Source organism: Myotis myotis, unplaced genomic scaffold (assembly GCF_014108235.1).
Source record: "Myotis myotis isolate mMyoMyo1 unplaced genomic scaffold, mMyoMyo1.p scaffold_m19_p_40, whole genome shotgun sequence".
NCBI classification, from domain to species: Eukaryota; Metazoa; Chordata; class Mammalia; order Chiroptera; family Vespertilionidae; genus Myotis; species Myotis myotis.
Genome location: NW_023416347.1, coordinates 168,390 through 188,677, shown reverse-complemented (window position 1 = coordinate 188,677; position 20,288 = coordinate 168,390). Strand labels below are relative to the sequence as shown.

Sequence of the window (20,288 nt, the reverse complement as noted above, 5' to 3'; positions counted from 1 at the left end):
TATTATTGTGCTCACTTTGACAGCACATATACTAAAATTGGAACGATACAGAGAAGATTAGCATGGCCCCTGTGCAAGGATGACACGCAAATTCGTGAAGCGTTCCATATTTTTAAACAAAAAAAAATAAAAATTAAAAAAAATTAAATGTTCTATTATTTTATGTTAACGACGACTCATTTATTTCAGCCCCTTGCATTCAGCATGTCTCTATCAAAATAAACCTACGTTTCTATGAAAATTGAAGCTTTTATTTTTTTGTGGCCACATACACTTAAGCCTTGTTTATTTGGCCCGTGTGAGCCTTTGAGTTTGACATGCTTGCCCTACACATCCTTCATCACACACACACACACACACACACACACACATCTTACATTGTCTCCAGGCCCCGAAGTCATGCTGTTTGTCTTACAGGGTTAATGTCTGGGCAAGGAGTCCTTCCAGCTTCTGTACATAGACTTTCCCTTGGGGGCTCCGACTCACGCCCACCTCTGGGCAGAGCTGAGAGAGAACAGAGCCCTGGGGCGTCCCCATGCTCCTCCCCCACACAGCACACTCATCTCTTCCGACTCCTTCCAAAGGTTAGCTGAAACCTGGAGCTCCCGCTACACAGAAGCATCCCCTTCTGACTCCTAAAGCCCTGTGAGGTTGGCATTATCGTCCCCACTTTCCTGGAGAGGAAGTGGAGGCTCAGAGAGGTTAAGCAACTTGCCCGACATCACACAGAACGCAGAACCAGGTTGCAAACTGTGCCCTCTCTCACACCAAAGCCCAGCTCATCTCTACTGTGCAAATGAGTTACATGCAGAGTCAGGGAGGCCTGGGCTTGTGTCCTTACTCTATGACAGCGGTTCTCAACCTGTGGTTCGCGACCCCTTTGGCGGTCGAACGACCCTTTCACAGGGGTCGCCTAAGACCATCCTGCAGATCAGATATTTACATGACGATTCATCGCAGTAGCAACATGACAGTGATGAAGTAGCCACGAAAACAATGTTATGGTTGGGTCACAACATGAGGAACTGTATTGAAAGGGCCAGGAGGTTGAGAACCACTGCTCTATGACCTTGGGCCAGGCGCCTTTGTGAGAGACTTAGTCTACTCATCTGTCAAATAGGAGTATTGTTGTGAAGGCTCAAAAGGAAACGGTTAGAAAGAGCTTTTTATCGGAAATAAATGAAAATCAGCTTTCACACGAAAAGACGCTTTGGCAATAACGAGTTACATACAGGGAACCGAGGAGCCAAACTCCACTGGGGCTTGCGAAGCAGCAAGCGAAACATGATACACACCAGCGCCACTGAGGGCTGCTTCATTCCCAGGACCGATGTGGTGCCAAACGCGAGTGGCACCCTGGTTACCGAAAGCAGGCGGGGCTTTTTAACTGCCTGCCTGGCCGCAGTGGTCATGAATCACTCCTCTTAAAGCGCTTAATCCAGAACCCTGTCACCCCACCCCCGCCCCCCTCTCCTCATTCATCATGACATTTCTGCCCAACATTCTGGGTCCTAGGCCACCCCTGGGGAAATTCCCGTTCTCGTTTTTTTCTTCTCTGGGGAGTGCGTCCTGTGTAAGTGTCCCCAGGCCTGCTTGCAGGGGGAGAAGACATTGGGGGGCTGGGGGGAGCGGTGAATTCTGACCTAAGTGGCTGTGCGGCTGGAACAGTCAGGGTAGCAGGCTGGGCCAGGTCATACCCAGGGCCCCAGAGTCATCCCTTCACGTCAGACTCTATTGAGTGTGTAGTATGTGTAGGCGCTGGGCCGGGCTGTGAAGAGATGACGATGACAGAAATAGCCCCAGCAGCTCAGAATGGGGGGCGGGAGACGGGCGTATAATTACAGGCTGATGAGTGCGGTGACGTACAAGGAGCTCCGAGCATGTCAGGAGGAAATGACTTCATCTTGGACAGAAGAGAGTGAGTCCCAGGCAGTTCGGTCCTGACCTAAAACCTGCGTCCACCGCTGCTTGTCATGTCCAGCACTCGTTCATCCTTCTCATAACCACACCAGCCCTTCCTCTGGGGAAACACAGACAGCCCTCCCATCAGCTCGGATGATCTGGGCGGAACTGTGCCCCTTCCCTGTTTTAGCCTGCGCCCCTTCCCTGGCCACAGACATTGATTGAGAGATGGGCACGTGAATCGGCCCAGAGTTAATGACTGATTTTTTTTTTAAAGATATTTTTATTGATTTCAGAGAGGAAGGGAGAGGGAGACAGAGATCGAAACATCCATGATGAGAGAGAATCATGGATCGGCTGCCTCCTGCACGCCCCCTACTGGAGATGGAGCCCTCAACCCGGGCATGTGCCCTGACTGGGAATCTAACCGTGACCTCCTGGTTCATACGTCGACGCTCAACCACTGAGCCACACCGGCAGAGTTAGTTAATGAGTGTTGATGGCACTGGCTGAGCCCAGAGCAAGCCACACCTGAAGCAAGACTATGTTTGAACACTTCAGCTTTAATAACAAATAACTTCCTTTTGCTTAAGCCTCTTTGGTTCTAGTTTTCGGTTTCTTGCAACCAAAACTGTCCTGGCTGAACTAGGAGAATGAGTCAGAAGCAATGAGATAAGAAATAGAGGACAGAACGTTCAGGCAGATGTAAGAGAAAGTGCAGACAACAAAGGGCCCCAAGTGACAGGGAGGAGGGTGGATGTGCAGGAATTGAGCCCCTTCTAAGCTGCTGGCCACTGTGCTAAAAGCTCCTTATAATAATTATCTTTTTTGAAAAAAAAAAAAGATTTTTTATTTATTTTTAGAGAGAGAGGAAGGGAGATGGGGAGAGAGAGAGAGAGAGAGAGAGAGAGAGAGAGAGAGAGAGAGAGAGAAACATTGCTGTAAGCATGAAACATCAATTGCCTGCCTCCTGCACACCTCCCACCGGGGATGGAGCCCGAAACCCGGGATGTGCCCTGACTGGGAATCAAACCAGCAACCTCCCGGTGCCCGGGACCATGCCCAACCAATGGTGCCACACCAGCCAGGGCTATCTAATAACTTCCTTTTGAGCCTTCCCAACAATACTCTGAGATAGGTGGGTTAGCACTCCTATTTGACAGGTGAGGTAACTAAATCTCACACAAAGGTGACCGGCCCAAGGTCAGGTAGTAAGGACATAACCCAGGCCTCTCTGATTCTGAAATCCGTGCTGTTAATCTTCACCTTGTGAGTTCTGTTCCACACGAGACCTGTTGGGGCCTATGTCCATCCCCTTCCACCCGCTGCTCTGACCCACTGGCTCCTAAAGGGTCAGGCAGGGAGGCACCTTAGAGACTAGAGGCTGCAGGAAGGGAAACGCCACTATGGCTCTGGCAGCATCCCTGGGGGGCTGTTGGCAGCAGTTTCATGGGTTGGGCTGGAAGGCAGCCCCACCAGCAGCTCCGCGATGAGGCGTGTGGGCTCCTGGAGTGTGCACGCAGCGTCCTGATCGCTGGGTGACATAGGTGCACCTCGGGGGTGTTGTGTGTTCAGTCCAGACCACCGCAAGCAGTGAGGGTGCACAGCGGGAAGATGAACCCGCACCATTGTTGCCTCGAGTGTAACCACAGAGCTGCTGAATTAACCCACCCCGGCACCACCCAACAGCTGAACTCCTTGTTACATGGCAAATACTCCGTTGTTTAAGCTCTTTTTATTTTTTTAAATATATTTCTTTTTCTTTCAGAGAGGAAGGGAGAGGGAGAGAGAGGAACATCAGTGAGGAGAGAGAATCAGGGATCGGCTGCCTCCTGCACGCCCCACACTGGGGATGGAGCCCGCAACCTGGGCATGTGCCCTGACGGGGAATCGAACCGTGACCTCCTGGTCCATAGGTCGATGCTCAACCACTGAGCCACGCCGGCCGGGCTGAGCTCTGTTTAGTTAGAGCTTCTGTTATCTGCAGCCAAGAGCATTCTACCTTACATTTGAGGCCACCTGCCCTTTATAGCTCTAGTATTTTGTGACTCGACGTCTCTTTTCAAAGAAGAAAACCGACTCTGGGCCAGAGAGGAATTGTCCACAGTCACACCATAGGTGTGTGGCAGAGCGGGGCCCTCCACTCTGCTGCCTTCTCTCCCTCTACACAAGGAAGGAGATCGGTGCTAAATGGCTCCCGTTTCTGATAAATGATGCATTGCTGCCCTGGCCGGTTTTGCTCAGTGGATAGGGCATCAGCCTGTGGACCAAGAGGTCGTGGGTTCGATTCTGGTCAAGGGCACGTACCTCAGTTGCAGGCTCCTCCCTGGCCCAGGCCCTGGAGGCAACCAATCGATGTGTTTCTCTTACATCGATGTTTCTCTCCGTTTTTCTCTCTCTCTTCCACTCTCTCTAAAAATCAATAGAAAAATATCCTCAGGTGAGGACTAAAAAAGAAAGAAATTATTTCATTGTCCCACTTACCTACACTTTTTTAAAAAATATATATTTTATTGATTTTTTACAGAGAGGAAGGGAGAGAGATAGAGAGTTAGAAACATCAATGAGAGAGAAACATCGATCAGCCGCCTCCTGCACATCTCCTACTGGGGATGTGCCCGCAACCCAGGTACATGCCCCTGACCGGAATCGAACCTAGGACCTTTCAGTCCGCAGGCCAACGCTCTATCCACTGAGCCAAACCGGTTTCGGCTACCTACACTTTTCCGGGTTGAAGGGGAGTCCGGGATTGGACGAAGGTGACCCTAGACCAGTGATGGCGAAGCTTTTGAGCTCGGCGTGTCAGCATTTTGAAAAACCCTAACTTAACTCTGGTGCCCTGTCACATATAGAAATTTTTTGATATTTGCAACCATAGTAAAACAAAGACTTATATTTTTGATATTTACTTTATATATTTAAATGCCATTTAACAAAGAAAAATCAACCAAAAAAATGAGTTCGCGTGCCACCTCTGACACACGTGTCATAGGTTCGCCATCACTGAACTACACTAACCCTTCCATCTTTACAGGGAAATCTACTCTGCTCACCAAGGTGAAAACAGATTGCTCCCTGGGTCCAATTACCCGAGATTTCCTCAAAATCAAACCCAAGTTCTACAGCCTCCACGCTGGTTTCTATTTCTCCTTTTTTATGGGCCGGGTGGATTGCCCACTTCTACAGCCTGGTGCACACAAGTCTCCACTTCAACAAATGGCTGTGAAGACCTGTGGGAGCTTGTGGGGTACAGCAGTGAACGAAACAGACGTGACTGCCACTCCACAGAGCTGGCTAGCCACACAGGGTGGGGAGGGCATCAATCAGGGCAGTGCTTTGGGTGTTTGCTAAAAGGGAGGGAGGGTGAGCATATAGGGTCCCCTCTGACACCCTGCCCCACACACTCAGCTCTTTTCAGGGCCACTCAAGTCCTAGCTAAGGAAAGGGAAAACAGAGGAAATCCCCAAACTGACAGAAGACACTGAAATGTTACAGTTAACGCTCACCCCAATTGAAAACAAAACAAAACTGAACACAGCAGTCATCATCGGTAACCACACAGGCAGTAACTCCCGAAATGAATCAACAGTCAGAGTACTTTTAGTTATCTACACTAATAAAAGAGAAACATGCAAATTGGTGTCACTCCGCTACCCTTCCCATTGGCTAATCAGGGCGATATGCAAATTAACTGCCAGCCAAGATGGCGGCCGGCAGCCAGGCAGCTTGAAGCGAACATGAGGCTTCCTTGCTTCAGTGACGGAGGAAGCCAAGGTTCCCCGCCTGCCACTGTCGGCCTCTGAGCTTGCAGCTTGAAACATTGTTACAAATACAGAAGCTAAACAAAACCCCAGAAACCTGCTTTGAGCCAGCCGGGATCTCAGAGCTGGAGTTGAAACAGTGTTTCGATTATAGAACCCAAACAAGCCAGATACCTGCTTTCAGCAGCGGAGGCCTAAGAGCTGGAGCCAAGCCTCAGAGCTAAAGCTGGCCCAGAATTAAAAAAAGAAAAAAAGAAAAAAAGGAGCGGTTGGGAGCTTCAGTCACCGGCCAGCCTGAAAACAGCCCTCAGCCCTTCACCCAGACTGGCCAGGCACCCCAGTGGGGACCCCGACCCTGAAGGGGGTGTGACCAGCTGCAGACAGCCATCATCCCCTCATCCAGGTTGGCCAGGCACCCCAGTGGGAACCCCCACCCTGATCCAGGATACCCTTCAGGGCAAACCAGCCAGCCCCCACCCGTGCACCAGGCCTCTATCCTATACAGTAAAAGGGTAATATGCCTCACAGCACCGGGATCAGCGGAGCCGAGAGGCCTCCCAGCACCAGGATCAGTGTGACAGGGGGCAGCGCCCAAACCCCCTGATTGCCCTGTGGCTCTGTGTGTGACAGGGTGCGGCGCCCCAACCCCCTGATCGGCCCTGCTCTGTGTGTGATGGGGTAGAGCCATAACCTCCCCATCGACCCTGCCTTGAGTGTGACAGGGGGTGGTGCCCCAACCCCCGAATCGGCCCTACCCTGAGCGTGACTGAGCGTGGCATCGCAACCTCCCAATCTGCCCTGCTCTGTGCATGACAGGGGGTGGTGCCCCAACTCCCCAATCAGCCTTGCTCTGAGCCCGACCAGGGGCTGCACCTAGGGATTGGGCCTGCCCTCTGCCACCCGGGAGCAGGCCTAAGCCAGCAGGTCGTTATCTCCCGAGGGGTCCCAGACTGCGAGAGGGCACAGGCCGGGCTGAGGGACCCTCCCTACCCACCGAGTGCACAAATTTTTGTGCACCGGGCCTCTAGTATTTAAATGAAGTTCATAAAGATGACCTAGCCTCGTGTATTACAAGATCCTAAAGTACCTTTGGAATCATTAAGGAGCATATTGTATTTATTGAGCTTTACTGTTAAGTGTATTTCCTGTACTTTGAATACTCATGTTCTAATGTGCGGCCTGCCTCTAAAATACACCTCGATAGAAGGGCTCTGTAATCGAAACAAGTTTGGGGAATGATTTGGGGAGCCACAGTGTGTTTTTGAAAATTCCGTTTTATGACCAATCCTGCACGAAAGAATTCTGCAGAACTTCGTCTGAGCCAGTATTTCCCAAATGTATTTGACCATGAACCATTTTTTTATTTAATACTTATTAAGGGTACACAACTTGTGGGTGGGGGAGCTGAGCTCTGAAGCCTAGAGCTAACGCTGGGAGACGGGAAAGATGCAGACCACCGGGGCACTGCTCATCCCTCCGCTCTCATCCGCTGCTGCACCCGGGGTCTAATCCGGCCTGTGTCTGCCTGCTTCCTGAGCAGGCCAGAGACCCATCGGAACAGTCTTCCTACAGCAGCTTCCCACTCCAGGTGGCCAGATGGGAGTTCCAAACCAGTGTTGTCTCCCGGGACATTGACACAGAGGCCAAGTTTATTGGTGCTGGGGCTGCCGCAGTGGGTGTGGCTGGTTCAGGGGCCGCAATTGGAACAGTGTTTGGCAGTTTGATCATCGGCTATGCCAGGAACCCGTCTCTCAAGCAGCAGCTCTTCTCCTATGCCATTCTGGGCTTTGCCCTGGGTCTCTTCTGTTTGATGGTCGCCTTCCTCATCCTCTTCGCCATGTGAGGCTCCGTGGGGTCACCTACCCGTCCCTGCTGCTTCGATTCCAGGCCCGGTGCTGGAATGTGCCGATTAAACACCAGATTTCTCTCAAGAGTACACAACTTGCTTCAGGGAACACATGTGGGATCACTACAGTGTAGGGAATACACTGCTTAATAATTAATCTGAAAATGCAATTAATCACCACTCTCCCAAGCATGTGCTGATGAACTGGTGTTTACTCTATGCTTTAGGAATAGAAAAACTTCCCCCAATGAGTTTCTTACTGAAAATCACTCAACAATATGCTGACTTACTGTATTTTTTAAGAAGAAAAATTTTAATGAACAGAAATTGGATCTTGATATGTTAATAAAAAGGATTCAAATTAATTGTAAAATAATGCGATTTTGCTAAATTGCCGGCAGTTTGTCCTAAGCATGCATTTTTATATTTCTAGAGCATATTTAATATATTCCCTTAAAGAAACAATATTGAACCAAAAAAGGCCAATATTTACCTCTGCCCTATTACCAGAAATGTCTAATTATAAAGACCTGTAATTGAGATGTGGTATCAACATGTAGTTTGAGAGTCACAAGCATGAGACTATAGTATGTCTGTGGTTGTGATATTGTTACTTACAATTTGACCCCTCCTCTGAATATAATATGCTTTTCTCTTTTTTTCTATATTTTTTTATTGATTTCAGAGAGGAAGGAAGAGGGAGAGAGAGATAGAAACATCAATGATGAGAAAGAATCATTGATCGGCTGCCTCCTGCACGTCCCCTACTGGGGATCAAGCCCACAACCCAGGCATGTGCCCTTGGCTGGAATCGAACATGGGACCCTTCAGTTCACAGGCCAACGCTCTATCCACTGAGCCAAACTGGCCAGGGCAATATAATATAGTCTTAAAGCCTATGTTGGAGGTTTTACAGAATCAAATTCCAGTGACTGAAAATGTTTCAACATTCAGTTACCAATAAAAAAAAAACACATACAAACTCGGTCAACATTTCTTTAACACCCACTATACGCATGCCACTGGATTAAGCACTGTCATGGCAAATGTACTTTTGTGGGACCCAAATCAAGACGACGGTCTGACAGCAGGACAGAAAATTTAAGACTCTTGGAAACTCAGGGAACATCGGGCACTGTGGATAACAGGCTTAGAGTAAGTTGCTGCGCTGGAGAGGCTTATAAGACACCAGGGGCATTTCAAGACAGCCACTCCGCCACAGAAAGGCCACGAAGGCAGAAAGGCCTCTCGCTAAAAAGGCTACTGTCACGGCCTAAAAGCTTAATATCAGTGAATGCAAGACAAACCGAGATTAGACTCGGGCCAAAAAAACTTGAAAGCTGTTAAAAGTTTCCAGATTCAACGTCACTTGCTGTAATGCTTTAAAAAAACAAACAAAAAAAAAGCCAGTTAGGTAGACTTAATGGATAAGCATTATGTGGATATGCGGAGCAGCTTGGGTCAACAGTCTAATGCAGGGGTGGGCAAACTTTTTGACTCGAGGGCCACAATGGGTTCTTAAACTGGACCGGAGGGCCGGAACAAAAGCATGGATGGAGTATTTGTGTGAACTAATATAAATTCAAAGTAAACATCATTACATAAAAGGGTACGGTCTTTTTTTTTTTTTTACTTTTATTCATTTCAAATGGGCCGAAGTTTGCCCACGGCTGGTCTAAAACCACTGCTGGTGTGTGTGTCTGAAGAATCTACCCAGAGAGCGCGCACCTTCTGATAACGAGAACAAGGTGAGTTCTCACGTGATATACAGGGAGGGGTGGGGAAAATCACCTCCACCTGTTATAGAAAAAAAAAATATCATGACTACTGATGCAAACTTAAGACAGAAAGCGAACCCAGCTACAGCCCTCAAGCTCGGGAGGTCTCGCAGTCCTCAGTTGAAAAGAAAAGCAGGTTAAGTTTGCACAGAAAAGCAGGTTAAGTTTGCAAAGAAAAGCAGGTTAAGTTTGCACAGAAAAGCAGGTTAAGTTTGCAAACGACTCGACTCTGAGCAGCTGCGGGAAGAGGGATGCTGCTCTTCAACCACCTGTGACCATTCGCACCAATCTGCCTTCCCTCCTTTAGTAAAACATCAACAACGCATACGTTCCAGCTGTAACAGTTCAAGTCAGAGCCCTGGAAAACTGCTGCTGTGTGCCCTACTGAACTTTATTTCCCCCTTTAAAAAAAAGAAAAAAAAAAAAAGATGATCATTCTTTAAAAGAAAATTTAGCAAAGATTAAGGCCCAGAAAGTTTGAGAAAACATAGCCGAGGCAATACACTTTGGAGAAGACGTTCAACTATTTAAAAAAAAAAAAAAAAAAAAAAAAGGACAAGAAAGTCACAAATGTGTTCCGCCAGTCGACTGCTTAATATAAAAAAATTAACTTTGTTCTGATGAACGTTTCAAAGCCGGCGTTCCTGGTCGGGTTCTGTAAATCCGTGCACTGCACACACATGTCTGCGGAGAGACGTGAACCTCAAATGCACGCGCCGCAGGGGGATGGTCCCCACGCAGCGCGGGCCCCGCGGCGCCCCCTTCCTTCCCCTTCCCTCCCCTTCCGTCCACCGGAAACCAAGTTCACCCCGACCCGGCTCCGGGGATCCCCGTCCCGCTCGGGGAGAGGGAACGTCCTCAGCGCCTTGGACAATTCACAGAGGACCCCGGGCTCCGGATGGCTGGTGCCTCCCCGAAACCGCCGCCACAGCGGCCCGGACGCGTCCTCACCCCACAACGCCCTTCATCAGGGCCCGGGGCCCGGTCGCTGCCCGGAGGGACGGGCTGCGGGCGTCCGTCCGTCACCCGGAGCCCGGCCTGGGCACCGCGGCCCGGGGGTGGCCCCGCCCGGCGGAGGCAGCAGCGCCGGGGGGTCCTGCGCGTCCTCGGAGTCCCGGGCGCCCGGGTACACGGTCTGGGTCCCGGAACTGCACATGCTCGCAGCGCAGCCCATGCTGGCGGCGGCCGCTCTCCGGTCAGCAAACGGTCAGCCAACGGCCCGCCCGGCGCCTCGCGGCCACTTCCAGCGCCGTGTCATCGCCGGGCGGGCGGGCGGGCGGCCGGAGCGCGGGTCTCACGTCAGGAAGCGCGGCCGCCGCTTTTATCACGAGGCGGCGCGGAGGGGGCGCTGGGGCGGGGGCGCCGCGGACGCCCCGCCGAACATGCCCTCCCCAGGCGCCCGGCCGCCCTCACATCGCCCAGCGCCGGCCGCGCTCCCGGGAAACGCCGGGGAGGAGATTCGCGCTCTCCCCGCCGGGGCCCCGCGGCGCCGACACCTCGCGGCTCCGACCCCGAAAGAAGCGCCCCGGCGGCCTCGCCGCGCCCGCCCTGAGGCCCGGGGCTGAGGGGAGCCCGTCGGGCGGCCGCCCGCTGAGAGGCAGGGAGCGCGGATCCAGGCGGCCCGGCCCGCGCCGTCGAGAACCGCAGACACGGCGCGCCCCCGGGACCTGCGGGCTCCGGCTCGGGCTCCGCGGGTTTGGAGGCGGCGCCACGCCCCGCGCCGAGCGGCAGCCTCCGGGCCGGCGTCTGGGCGCAGCACCTGGGGCGCCGCCGCCGCCTCCCGCGCGCCGCACTGCGCATGCGCGGCCCGAGGGGCAGGGGCGGCCGCGGGCGCTGCGGGGAGCAAGGCAGGGACTCGCCCAAGGACATCAGCGGCGCGGAGGGCGGTGACCTCGAGCCCCCGAAACCCCGATGCCCACCGGGAGACTCCATCTTGTTCCTCTGAGTTTTACGAAGCTGCCCCCTCCCATGCTCCCCTCGCCCGGACCTAAGAGAAGCCTGAGCCCGGTCTGTCCTGGAAGGTGGGGTGGGAGGAACCCCCAGGGCTCCCCCATTCTTGGCGCCTCCTCCACCCATAAGCCTTCCCTCACGCGGAACTCGGATGTTGGGGGTCTGGCACACAGACCAGCAGGGGTTCAGATGCCAGCTCTGCCCCTTCGCAGCTGCATGACCTCAATCGGGCCACGACCTCTGAGCCAGAGAGGCCCTGGAAGGACCCCCGTTTTCGGGGGCAAGGGGGGGGCGAAGAGAGGCCCACGAGGGTGCCCCACGACCCCTCAAGCCAAGCCCTGGAGCACCACGCCAGGCTGCACCTGCCACCGGGAGGCTGCGCTGCTAAGAAGCTGCAGGCCACTCCCCCACCCGCTCCCTCTTCCTTGCGTTTATTTTTATTTTTATTTTTTTATTGCTTAAAGTATTACAAAGAGTATTACATATGTCTCCTTCCCCCCCCCCCCTCCTTAACAATCCCCTGGCCTCCCCTACCCCCCAGTGTCTTATGTCCATTGGTTATGCTTATATGCATGCATACAAGTCCTTCGGTTGATCTCTTACCACCCCCACCACCCCCACCCCCACCCGGCAACCCTCCCCGGCCTTCCTGCTGCAGTTTGACAATCTGTTTGAGGCAGCTCTGTTTCTGTATCTATTTTTGTTCATCAGTTTATAATGGTCTTTATTATCCATGAATGAGTGAGATCATGTGGTTTTTTTCCCCCTCATTGACTGGCTTATTTCACTTAGCATAATGCTCTCCAGTTCCATCCATGCCGTTGCAAATGGTAAGAGTTCCTTCTTTTTTTACAGCAGCGTAGTATTCCATTGTGTAGATGTACCACAGTTTTCTAATCCATTCATCTACTGATGGGCACTTAGGCTGTTTCCAGATCTTAGCTATGGTGAATTGTGCTGCTATGAACATAGGGGTGCATATATCTTCCTCGCGTTTTAACCGAAGGACTGACTGGTCGCTCCAGGCGCTGGAGGCCCCAAGGCAGTGATTCTCAACCTTCCTAATGCCGCGACCCTTTAATACAGTTCCTCATGTTGTGGTGACCCCCAATTTCATTGTTACAAATTGAACATAATGAAAGCATAGTGATTCATCACAAAAACAATATGTAATTATATATGTGTTTTCCGGTGGTCTTAGGGGACCCCTGTGAAAGGGTCGTTTGACCCCCCAAAGGGATCGCGACCCACAGGTTGAGAACCGCTGCTCCAAGGGCTTCCTGCTTGTGGGAGCAGAGCCAGGCCTCTGCTGTGCAGGGAGAGACCTGTGAAGACTCCAGACTGTACCCTCATGCACCCCTTGGCCAACTTGCCCTGTGACCTTGGGCGAGTCACTGCCCTAGACCACTTCCCACACTGCAGCCTGCCCCTCTGCATGTGTGCCCTTGGGCCCAGCAGAATACAGAAGTGTGGGTGGGGGTAGGGCGCTTCCCTAGCACATAATTAGCATGCGCGGTCTGGGGCTATGCCAGCGCCTGTGGGCACCCAGCTCCTGTGCGCCCGGCTACAGCTGAGCCAGAAGATCAGAAGGGATGAGTTCAAAAGGCTCCCCGTCCTTCTGGAATGTGAGAGGCCGCCAGTGCCCACATGAAGGCAGCAGAGCTCAGTGAGTCTGGGCTTTCTGGCCTACCTTTTTTAAAATAATATTTTCATTGATTTCAGAGAAGACAGGAGAGGAAGAGAGAGAGAGGAAATCAATGATGAGAGAGAGTCATTGATTGTCTGCCTCATGCACACCCCACACTGGGGACCGAGCCCACAACACGGGCATGTGCCCTGACCGGGAATCCAACTGTGACCTCCTGGTTCATAAGTGGATGCTCAGCCACTGAGCCGCACTGGCTGGGCTGGGCTGGCCTACCTTTGGGAGGAGAACAGTCTCGTGTAAATTCAGGGTTGTCCCAGGCCCCGGTGGGAACTGCAGAGGTTCTCCTGCTTGCTGGCCATCCGAGGAACAGAGCCTGGGAATTCCTGCTGGAAAGAGTCCAATCCCAAAAGTCAGCAGGAAAGTCTAGTCAGGAGAGAAAGAAGAAGAAGGGTTCAGTTCCTCCACGGAGAGTCGGCCGGCCACAGAGCTCGTCGGAGACACAGACAGAGCCAGTCATGTCATTACAGCAAGCCTTTCTCTTCCTCTGTTTTTATTTTTAACTCACCAGGACTCCTTAGGCCTGCTGACGCCGGGCTCTCTCTCCTCTCCCGGGGCTTGCTCTCGGGTCCTGGAAGGCAGGTCAGACCTGTGGGGCTCAGGGTGACAGCCCAAGAGCCCACCCTCCCGACAGCCCAGGCCTACTCTGTGTATCAGCCAGGGGTTCCGGGTGTCAGTCAGAGAATCATCTCTGGCTACCTTAAGCCAAAAAGGAACTTGGGCCCTAGCTGGTTTGGCTCAGTGGATAGAGCGTCGACCTGTGGACTCAAGGGTCCCGGTCAAGGACACATGCCTGGGTTGGGGGCTCAGTCCCCAGTAGGGGGCATGCAGGAGGCAGCTGATCAATGATTCTCTCTCATCATTGAGCTTTCTATCTCTCTATCTCTTTCTCTCTCTCCTCTCCTCTCTGGAATCAATAAAATATATATTAGAAAAAAACAAACAAAAACCCCTATTCCATGCCATTTGCCCTGGGTGCCTTGGCCCTGGTATTCCTATACAGGCCTCCAAACCACCCAACAGTGGGCCAGAGGGAAACTGTGGCTTCCGGGTTCACTCAATCTGTGTCTGTACAGCAAGCATGTCAGACTCGCAGCCCGCGGGCCGCATGCAGGCCACAACGAATATTTTTGTGACCCTGCCAATGTAACAGTATGTAAGAAATGTTTTTTTATTTTTAAAAAATATTTTTATTGATTTCAGAGAGGAAAGGAAAGGAAGAGACAGAAACATCCATGATGACAGAGAATCATTGATCGGTTGCCTCCTACACACCCCCCACTGGGGATCGAGCCAGCAACCCAGGCATGTGCCCTTGCCCGGAATCAAACCTGGGACCCTTCAGTCTGCAGGCCAACTGAGCCAAACCAGCTAAGGCTGTAAGAAACGTTTTAATAAAAATTTTGTAACTTAATTTTTACAATATCCTGTTAAACATATTATTAATAACGAACTACAATGTTCACTAATGACTGATTACTATAATCGTGTTGCATTCATTTCCCTAACGTGCCTTACGCATGCAGGCACACCATTTCTCTCCACTAATACTAGCAGCGAATATTTTAGCAGCCGATGGCCACATCATTAGTCTTGGACTGACTTGTTTGGTGTGCGCAACAGGAAATATTTTGCTTTCGGAGACCAAGAAAAAAGAGTTTACTTGCATTACGCTTATTAATTTGTGCAGTTATTCAGTGTCTGGTAAGTTAATGTTCAAGAAAAAATATTAATTTTTATTAAAATGTTCTATGATTTTATATTAACGGTGACTCATTTATTTCAGCCCTTTGTATTCAGCATGTCTCTATTGAAATAAAGCTACGTTTCTATGAAAATTGAAGCCTTTGTTTTTTTTCGGCCCACATACACTCAAACCTTGTTTATTTGGCCTGTGTTAGCTTTGAGTTTGACATGCTTGCTGTACATAAGCCTGCCTTGTACCCTCAGCCCCACCCTTAGTCTAACTCACAAACCCAGACAGTTCCTGGGTTGCACAGGTGTGGCTGAGGCCAGTATTTCCAGGAACAGCGATGCTTTGTTAGAAGCAAGGCCACGTGGGGCCTGATGCAACACCCCTGGGAGTAGGTTTCCTTCCCAAGGTGGCCCCTGGAGTGGAACCTGTAGCAGCCAGTCCCCCAGGATTGCTGCCAGCGACACCGGCTGGTGCTAGCACTCTCCTGAGGGCTTAGGCTTATGCAACTTTTTAAAAAATATATTTTATTAATTTTTTACAGGGAGGAAGGGAGAGAGATAGTTAGAAACATCGATGAGAGAGAAACATTGATCAGCTGCCTCCTGCACACCTCCCACTGGGGATGTGTCCACAACCAAGGTACATGCCCCTGACTGATATCGAACCCGGGACCCTTCAGTCCGTAGGGCGACGCTCTATCCACTGAGCCAAACCGGTTTCAGCGCAACTTTTTAAAACATATATATTTTTTTATTTCAGAGAGGAAGGAAGAAGGAAAGAGAGAGAAAAACATCAATGATGAGAGAGAATCATTGATTGTCTACCTCCAGCACGCCCCACACTGGGGATCAAGCCTGCAACCCCGGCATGTGCCCTGACCGGAACTGAACCTAGGACCTTTAGTCCATAAGCTGGTGCTCTATTCACCGAGCCAAACCAGCCAGGGCTGCAACTTTTCTTAAGATTTAATCCTTTTCTTTTTGGCCTCTATGTTCCTTAGCCTGTCTGTGTCTGGCTGGATTCTGTGCAGTCCGTAGGTAAGAGGGTGAGAAGTGGCTAAACAGCAGGGAAGGGGAGGGTCAGAGGAGGACAGCGGGTCGGGCTGTCACCGTTCCTTTAAGAAGCAGGGGCTTTCAAACTGCATCGCTTCGCAACTTAATAAATGTCTAACCCCTGAGCGGTACCACTGGAAACTAACATAATATCGAATGACAATTGTAATTGAAAAATAAAATAGCCCTGGCTGGTTTGGCTCAGTGGATAGAGCGTCGGCCTGTGGACTGAAGGGTCCCGGGTTCGATTCCGGTTAAGGGCACATGCCTGGGTTTCAGGTTCGGTCCCCAGTAGGGGGCGTGCAGGAGGCAGCCGATCAAAGATTCTCTCTCATCATGGATGTTTCTGTCTCTCCCTCTCCCTCTCATTTCCTTTCTGTATCAATAAAGATGTATTAAAAAAATAATGATACTAAAATAAAACCGGGAGTCTCAGGCAAACAAGGGCTTCACCCCAGAAGAAGGGCGTGGACCCTCCCCTAAGGACGCTCTTTGGCAGTCACACAATATGTAGGCCTTTCACTCAGCTTGACCTTTCCTTTCTGCTGGGGGTTGTGGGGGAGGGGTGTGAGCTCTGTGTCCGGGGTCCACCCCCCACCCCACCCCACCCCACCCCGGTATACCTGGCAGCCACTCCACCCCAAGCCTGTCACCTCCTGGACTCTACCTGGGAACGGGGCCTGGGACCTTCCCCTCTTCCTGCCTCATTACTCTCCACCCCTTTCCCTCTGAAGTAGAGGTCTCCCCTTCCTCCTTGCTGCTCCCCAAGACCCACCGTGTCCTCCTTCTCGCTCCCATCCTGGGGCGCGTGACTCCTGCGGTGGGATGCAGATCCCTGTCAGAACTTCCTTTTCAGGTCCTACCTTCCATCAAGGCGGTGACCTCCTCTGACCTCTTGGGGCTCTGCCCTCTGCAGCCTTGGAGCCAAGTGGGGCCAGGGAGCCAGCTGGGGTAGGTAATCCACAGTCCTGAGGCACTGGTTGGCTCCCATCGAGAACGCGCAGAGGCAGCGGCCAGTGCATCCACCCCACCTGGTGGAGGAAGAGAGATTGCAGCCCGACGCTGTGTGTACTTTGTGCAATAGCTTCCCCGCTGGGAAGAATCACTGCTTTTTGTCCGCCTGCAGACTGAAGGGTCCCAGGTTCTATTTGGGTCAAGAGTACATGCCCAGGTTTCAGGCTCCATCCCCAGCAGGGGGCGTGCAGGAGGCAGCTGATCAATGATTCTCATCATTGATGTTTCTATCTCTCTCTCCCTCTCCTTTTGTCTCTGAAATCAATACAAATATATATATTTTTTAAATTCTTTATTGATTAAGGTATTACATATGTGTCCTTATCCCCCCCATTACCCCCTGACCCCCCCCCCCCAACCACACACACACTCATGCCCTCACCCCCCTGGTGTCTGTGTCCATTGGTTGGGCCTATGTGCTTGCATACAAGTCCTTTGGTTGATCTCTCCCCCTTACTCCCACCCTCCCCTACCTTCCCTCTGAGGTTTGACAGTCTGATCGATGCTTCTCTGTCTCTGGGTCTGTTTTTGTTCATCAGAGTATGTTGTTCATTATATTCCATAAATGAGTGAGATCATGTGATATTTATCTTTCTCTGACTGGCTTATTTCACTTAGTATAATGCTTTCCAGTTCCAAATATGTATGTATGTGTGTGTGTATATATATATATATATATATATACATATACATATATATATATACACATATATATATATATTTTTTTTTAAGAATCACTACTTTTGCTACTATATTGATACAAGACAATCTTCAGTCTCATCTCTCTCGTCTTCCAAGCGCTCTGTGACCTGGTGTGGCTCAGTGGTTGAGCATCATCCCATGCACCAGCTTGACCTTTCCTAGTCACTGATTCTATTCCTGATCAGGGCACACGCCGAGATGTTTTTATCTCCCTCTCCCTTCCTCTCTCTGGAATCAATGAAAATATTTTTTTAAAAATAGAAGAGAGGGAGAAAATGGCTGCCCAGGTCCTGGGCTCAGGGGTGACTCAGCACTCAATTTGCTGCCACCTCTCCTGGCCCCTCTTCTCCCCCTACCCTCTCCCCAGATTCCACTCGTCCGCACCTTCTCCCGCTCCTCAGCACGGGTGAGTGTCTGTATCCGAAATGTCCTATGAACAGGGTTCAGTGAAAACAAACACACAAACGCCGGCCACAGAAACGGGGAAGGCTGAGTCTCTGGGAGCTCCTCTCCCACCTGCACTGCATGGTCCGGTCAGCGCTTCAGGCTGCCCGCTCTAGGCTCAGTCCTCCGTAATTACGGAAACCAGATCTCAAATCCCCTGGCGCCAACAATCCCTTGAATCTCCTTTTCACAGTCAGGGGCTGTGCCTGTCCCAAGGGACGCAGCTGGGTGCTGCACGGTCTCCCTCTGACCCTCTGGGCTCAGAGGTCTGGCAAACTTTCCTGCCCAGATCCCTGGTTTTTACCTTTCCAGGGGAACTCTGCCCTTCCCGGCTGCAAACTGTCTCACCAGCTGAGTCTCCTTCGCCAATTCAGGGGTGGGTGTTATTAGTTTCAGCTGCTCACTCCTTTTGCTCTGGGACAAGCCCTGGGACGCATCTGCCTATTCCTCGCCATCTTGTCTCTCCTAGTTATTCCTGAACAGAGACTGGCTGACTCCCTCACGTCTCTCAGGTCTCAACACCACCATACCTTTCCGTGGGGTGGGGAGAAATTTGAGTCCCGCTCCCCTCCCCCCTCCCCCCCACAACTCACCCTGCCCCTTTCTAACCCTTCCTAGCTTTGTTTGGCTCCAGGTGACACAGGTCACCCAGGAAGGCACTCTCTTTTGCATAGTTATCTTGTTGAGCGTAGTCTCCCTGAACCAGTCAACTTGGGGGCCAGGGATTATTGTCTGTTGGGTTCGCTGCAGTGTCCCCAGTGCTTAGAACAGTACCTGGTGCACCATAGGCACGCAATAGAGATTTGCCCAGTGAATTTTTATTATTTACTGAAAGAGTCCAAGATACTGTTAGGGACACAGTGAGAAACGTAGCCCCTACCATTTTCTCCCTCCTGGGTGTTTGTGGGGGTGCTGTGCCTCAGTTTCAGCAACCCCCCAAAAGGGATCTGAAGTCGCTGTTCCTATGCTGGCCGCTTGAGCTTCCGTGCCCTTAGGTGTAGTCCTTCAGCCAATCCCCGTGGGCAAGGCTCAGACTGAGTTTGGCCTCCAGCCAGGTGCCTGCAGGCGCCCCTTCTGCTCCCATCAGGCCCCGCCCCGGTGGGCGGAGCCACGGCCAGGGCAGCACGTATAAAAGTTCGAGGCCAGGCGCCTCAGTCACTCACATGAGCATCGCAGCCCAAGCGCACACACCTCGCGCACCTTCCGCCCGCCAGCTCTCAGGATTGTCCGCACCGCGACCCAGGTCCCACCGCGAGGCCGGCTGCATGCCCCGCCGAGTCGACCCCGAGTCTGCCGCCCACACCGACGACGAGATAGAGATGGGGGACCTGGTCATCAACGTGAAGCCCGAGCCACATCCGTGGCCCCTACAGGCCGCGGGGCTGCAGCAGCGTTCCCCAAAGGAGGTGCCCGCGCCCGGCAGGGGCAGCCTCGAGGGCGCACCCCGCTCGTGCCCTATCCTGGCGCCCGCCGCCGCCCGTACCATCCTCGCCCTCGACTTGCAGAACCAGTCGGCGCCGTGGACTTCTCTGGTCCCTAATCCTCACGACCGCCAGCCCTGGACTGACAAACACCCGGATACCTTGACCTGCGGCCTCTGCCTGCAGACCTTCCCGCTGGAGGCCATCAAGGCTTTCATGGACCACAAGCAGCAGGGCTGTCCGCCCTCTGGAGGGCCCAGCCCTGGCCCGGACTCAGAACTTGAGAACCTGAAGGCTTTGACTTGCCTCCGCTGTGGCCGACCAGTCACCGAGGCCTGGGAACTGCTGGGCCATGCGCAGTGGGACCATGGACTGTCCATCTACTGGACGGGATCCGAGGCCCCAGAGACTCCGCTGCTGGGCCTGGCAGAGGTGGCTGCAGCCAGGTCAGCAGTGGTGGGGCAGGAAGTGGAGGCCAAGGGCTCCCGGGCGAACAGGAGCCCCACCTGCCCCGTGTGCAGGAAGACCCTCAGCACCTTCGGCAGCCTCAAGGTGCACATGCGCTCGCACACGGGCCAGCGGCCCTACGCCTGTGACCAGTGTCCTTTCGCCTGTGCCCACAGCAGCAGCTGACTGTGCACCGGCGCTCACACACCCGGGAGCGGCCCTATACCTGCGACCTCTGCTCCTTTGCCTGTGTCCAGAGGAGCAAGCTTAGCCGCCGCATACACGGCCTGGTGCCCCCACTGCCGTGTGCCCTTCCGCCTGCGGGCCACCCGGGACGGACACCTGTGGCAGAAGCACCCCCAAGCGGGTGGGGAGGCCCGAGTGGCAGGAATGCCCTTCCCCCCTGCTGTTCCTGGTACCACTACTCAAGTATCTGTTGATCACGTCCTGCTGTGAATGAATCCTCCCTCCCTCATTCCCTTCCTCTAGTTTTAAAATATTTAAAAAAATAAAATAAAAAACAAATAGGAGACTGGAGCTCCCTCCCTCCCTGCCACCTGAGGTGTCTCT

At 52.4% G+C, this 20,288-nt stretch overlaps 1 protein-coding gene, 1 non-coding gene and 1 pseudogene across 2 annotated transcripts; all 3 read left to right on the top strand.

Annotated features, from left to right (window-relative positions):
* Positions 1 to 7: 7 nt before the first annotated feature.
* Positions 8 to 114, top strand: LOC118655003. Its single transcript, XR_004967174.1, has one exon. It is a non-coding gene; the product is annotated as a U6 spliceosomal RNA (small nuclear RNA).
* Positions 115 to 7,094: 6,980 nt separating this feature from the next.
* On the top strand, positions 7,095 to 7,591 carry LOC118654988 (annotated as a pseudogene).
* An 11,422-nt stretch (positions 7,592 to 19,013) lies between these two features.
* Positions 19,014 to 19,904, top strand: LOC118654974 (zinc finger protein 296-like). The gene has a single exon (XM_036306284.1). It carries the CDS (start codon positions 19,014 to 19,016, stop codon positions 19,902 to 19,904), a length of 891 nt encoding a protein of 296 aa, XP_036162177.1.
* The last annotated feature ends 384 nt before the right edge of the window (positions 19,905 to 20,288 follow it).

Excerpts from the sequence above, each read along its gene's own strand:
- LOC118654974 (XM_036306284.1), top strand. The coding sequence starts at position 19,014 with ATGAGCATCGCAGCCCAAGCGCACACACCTCGCGCACCTTCCGCCCGC.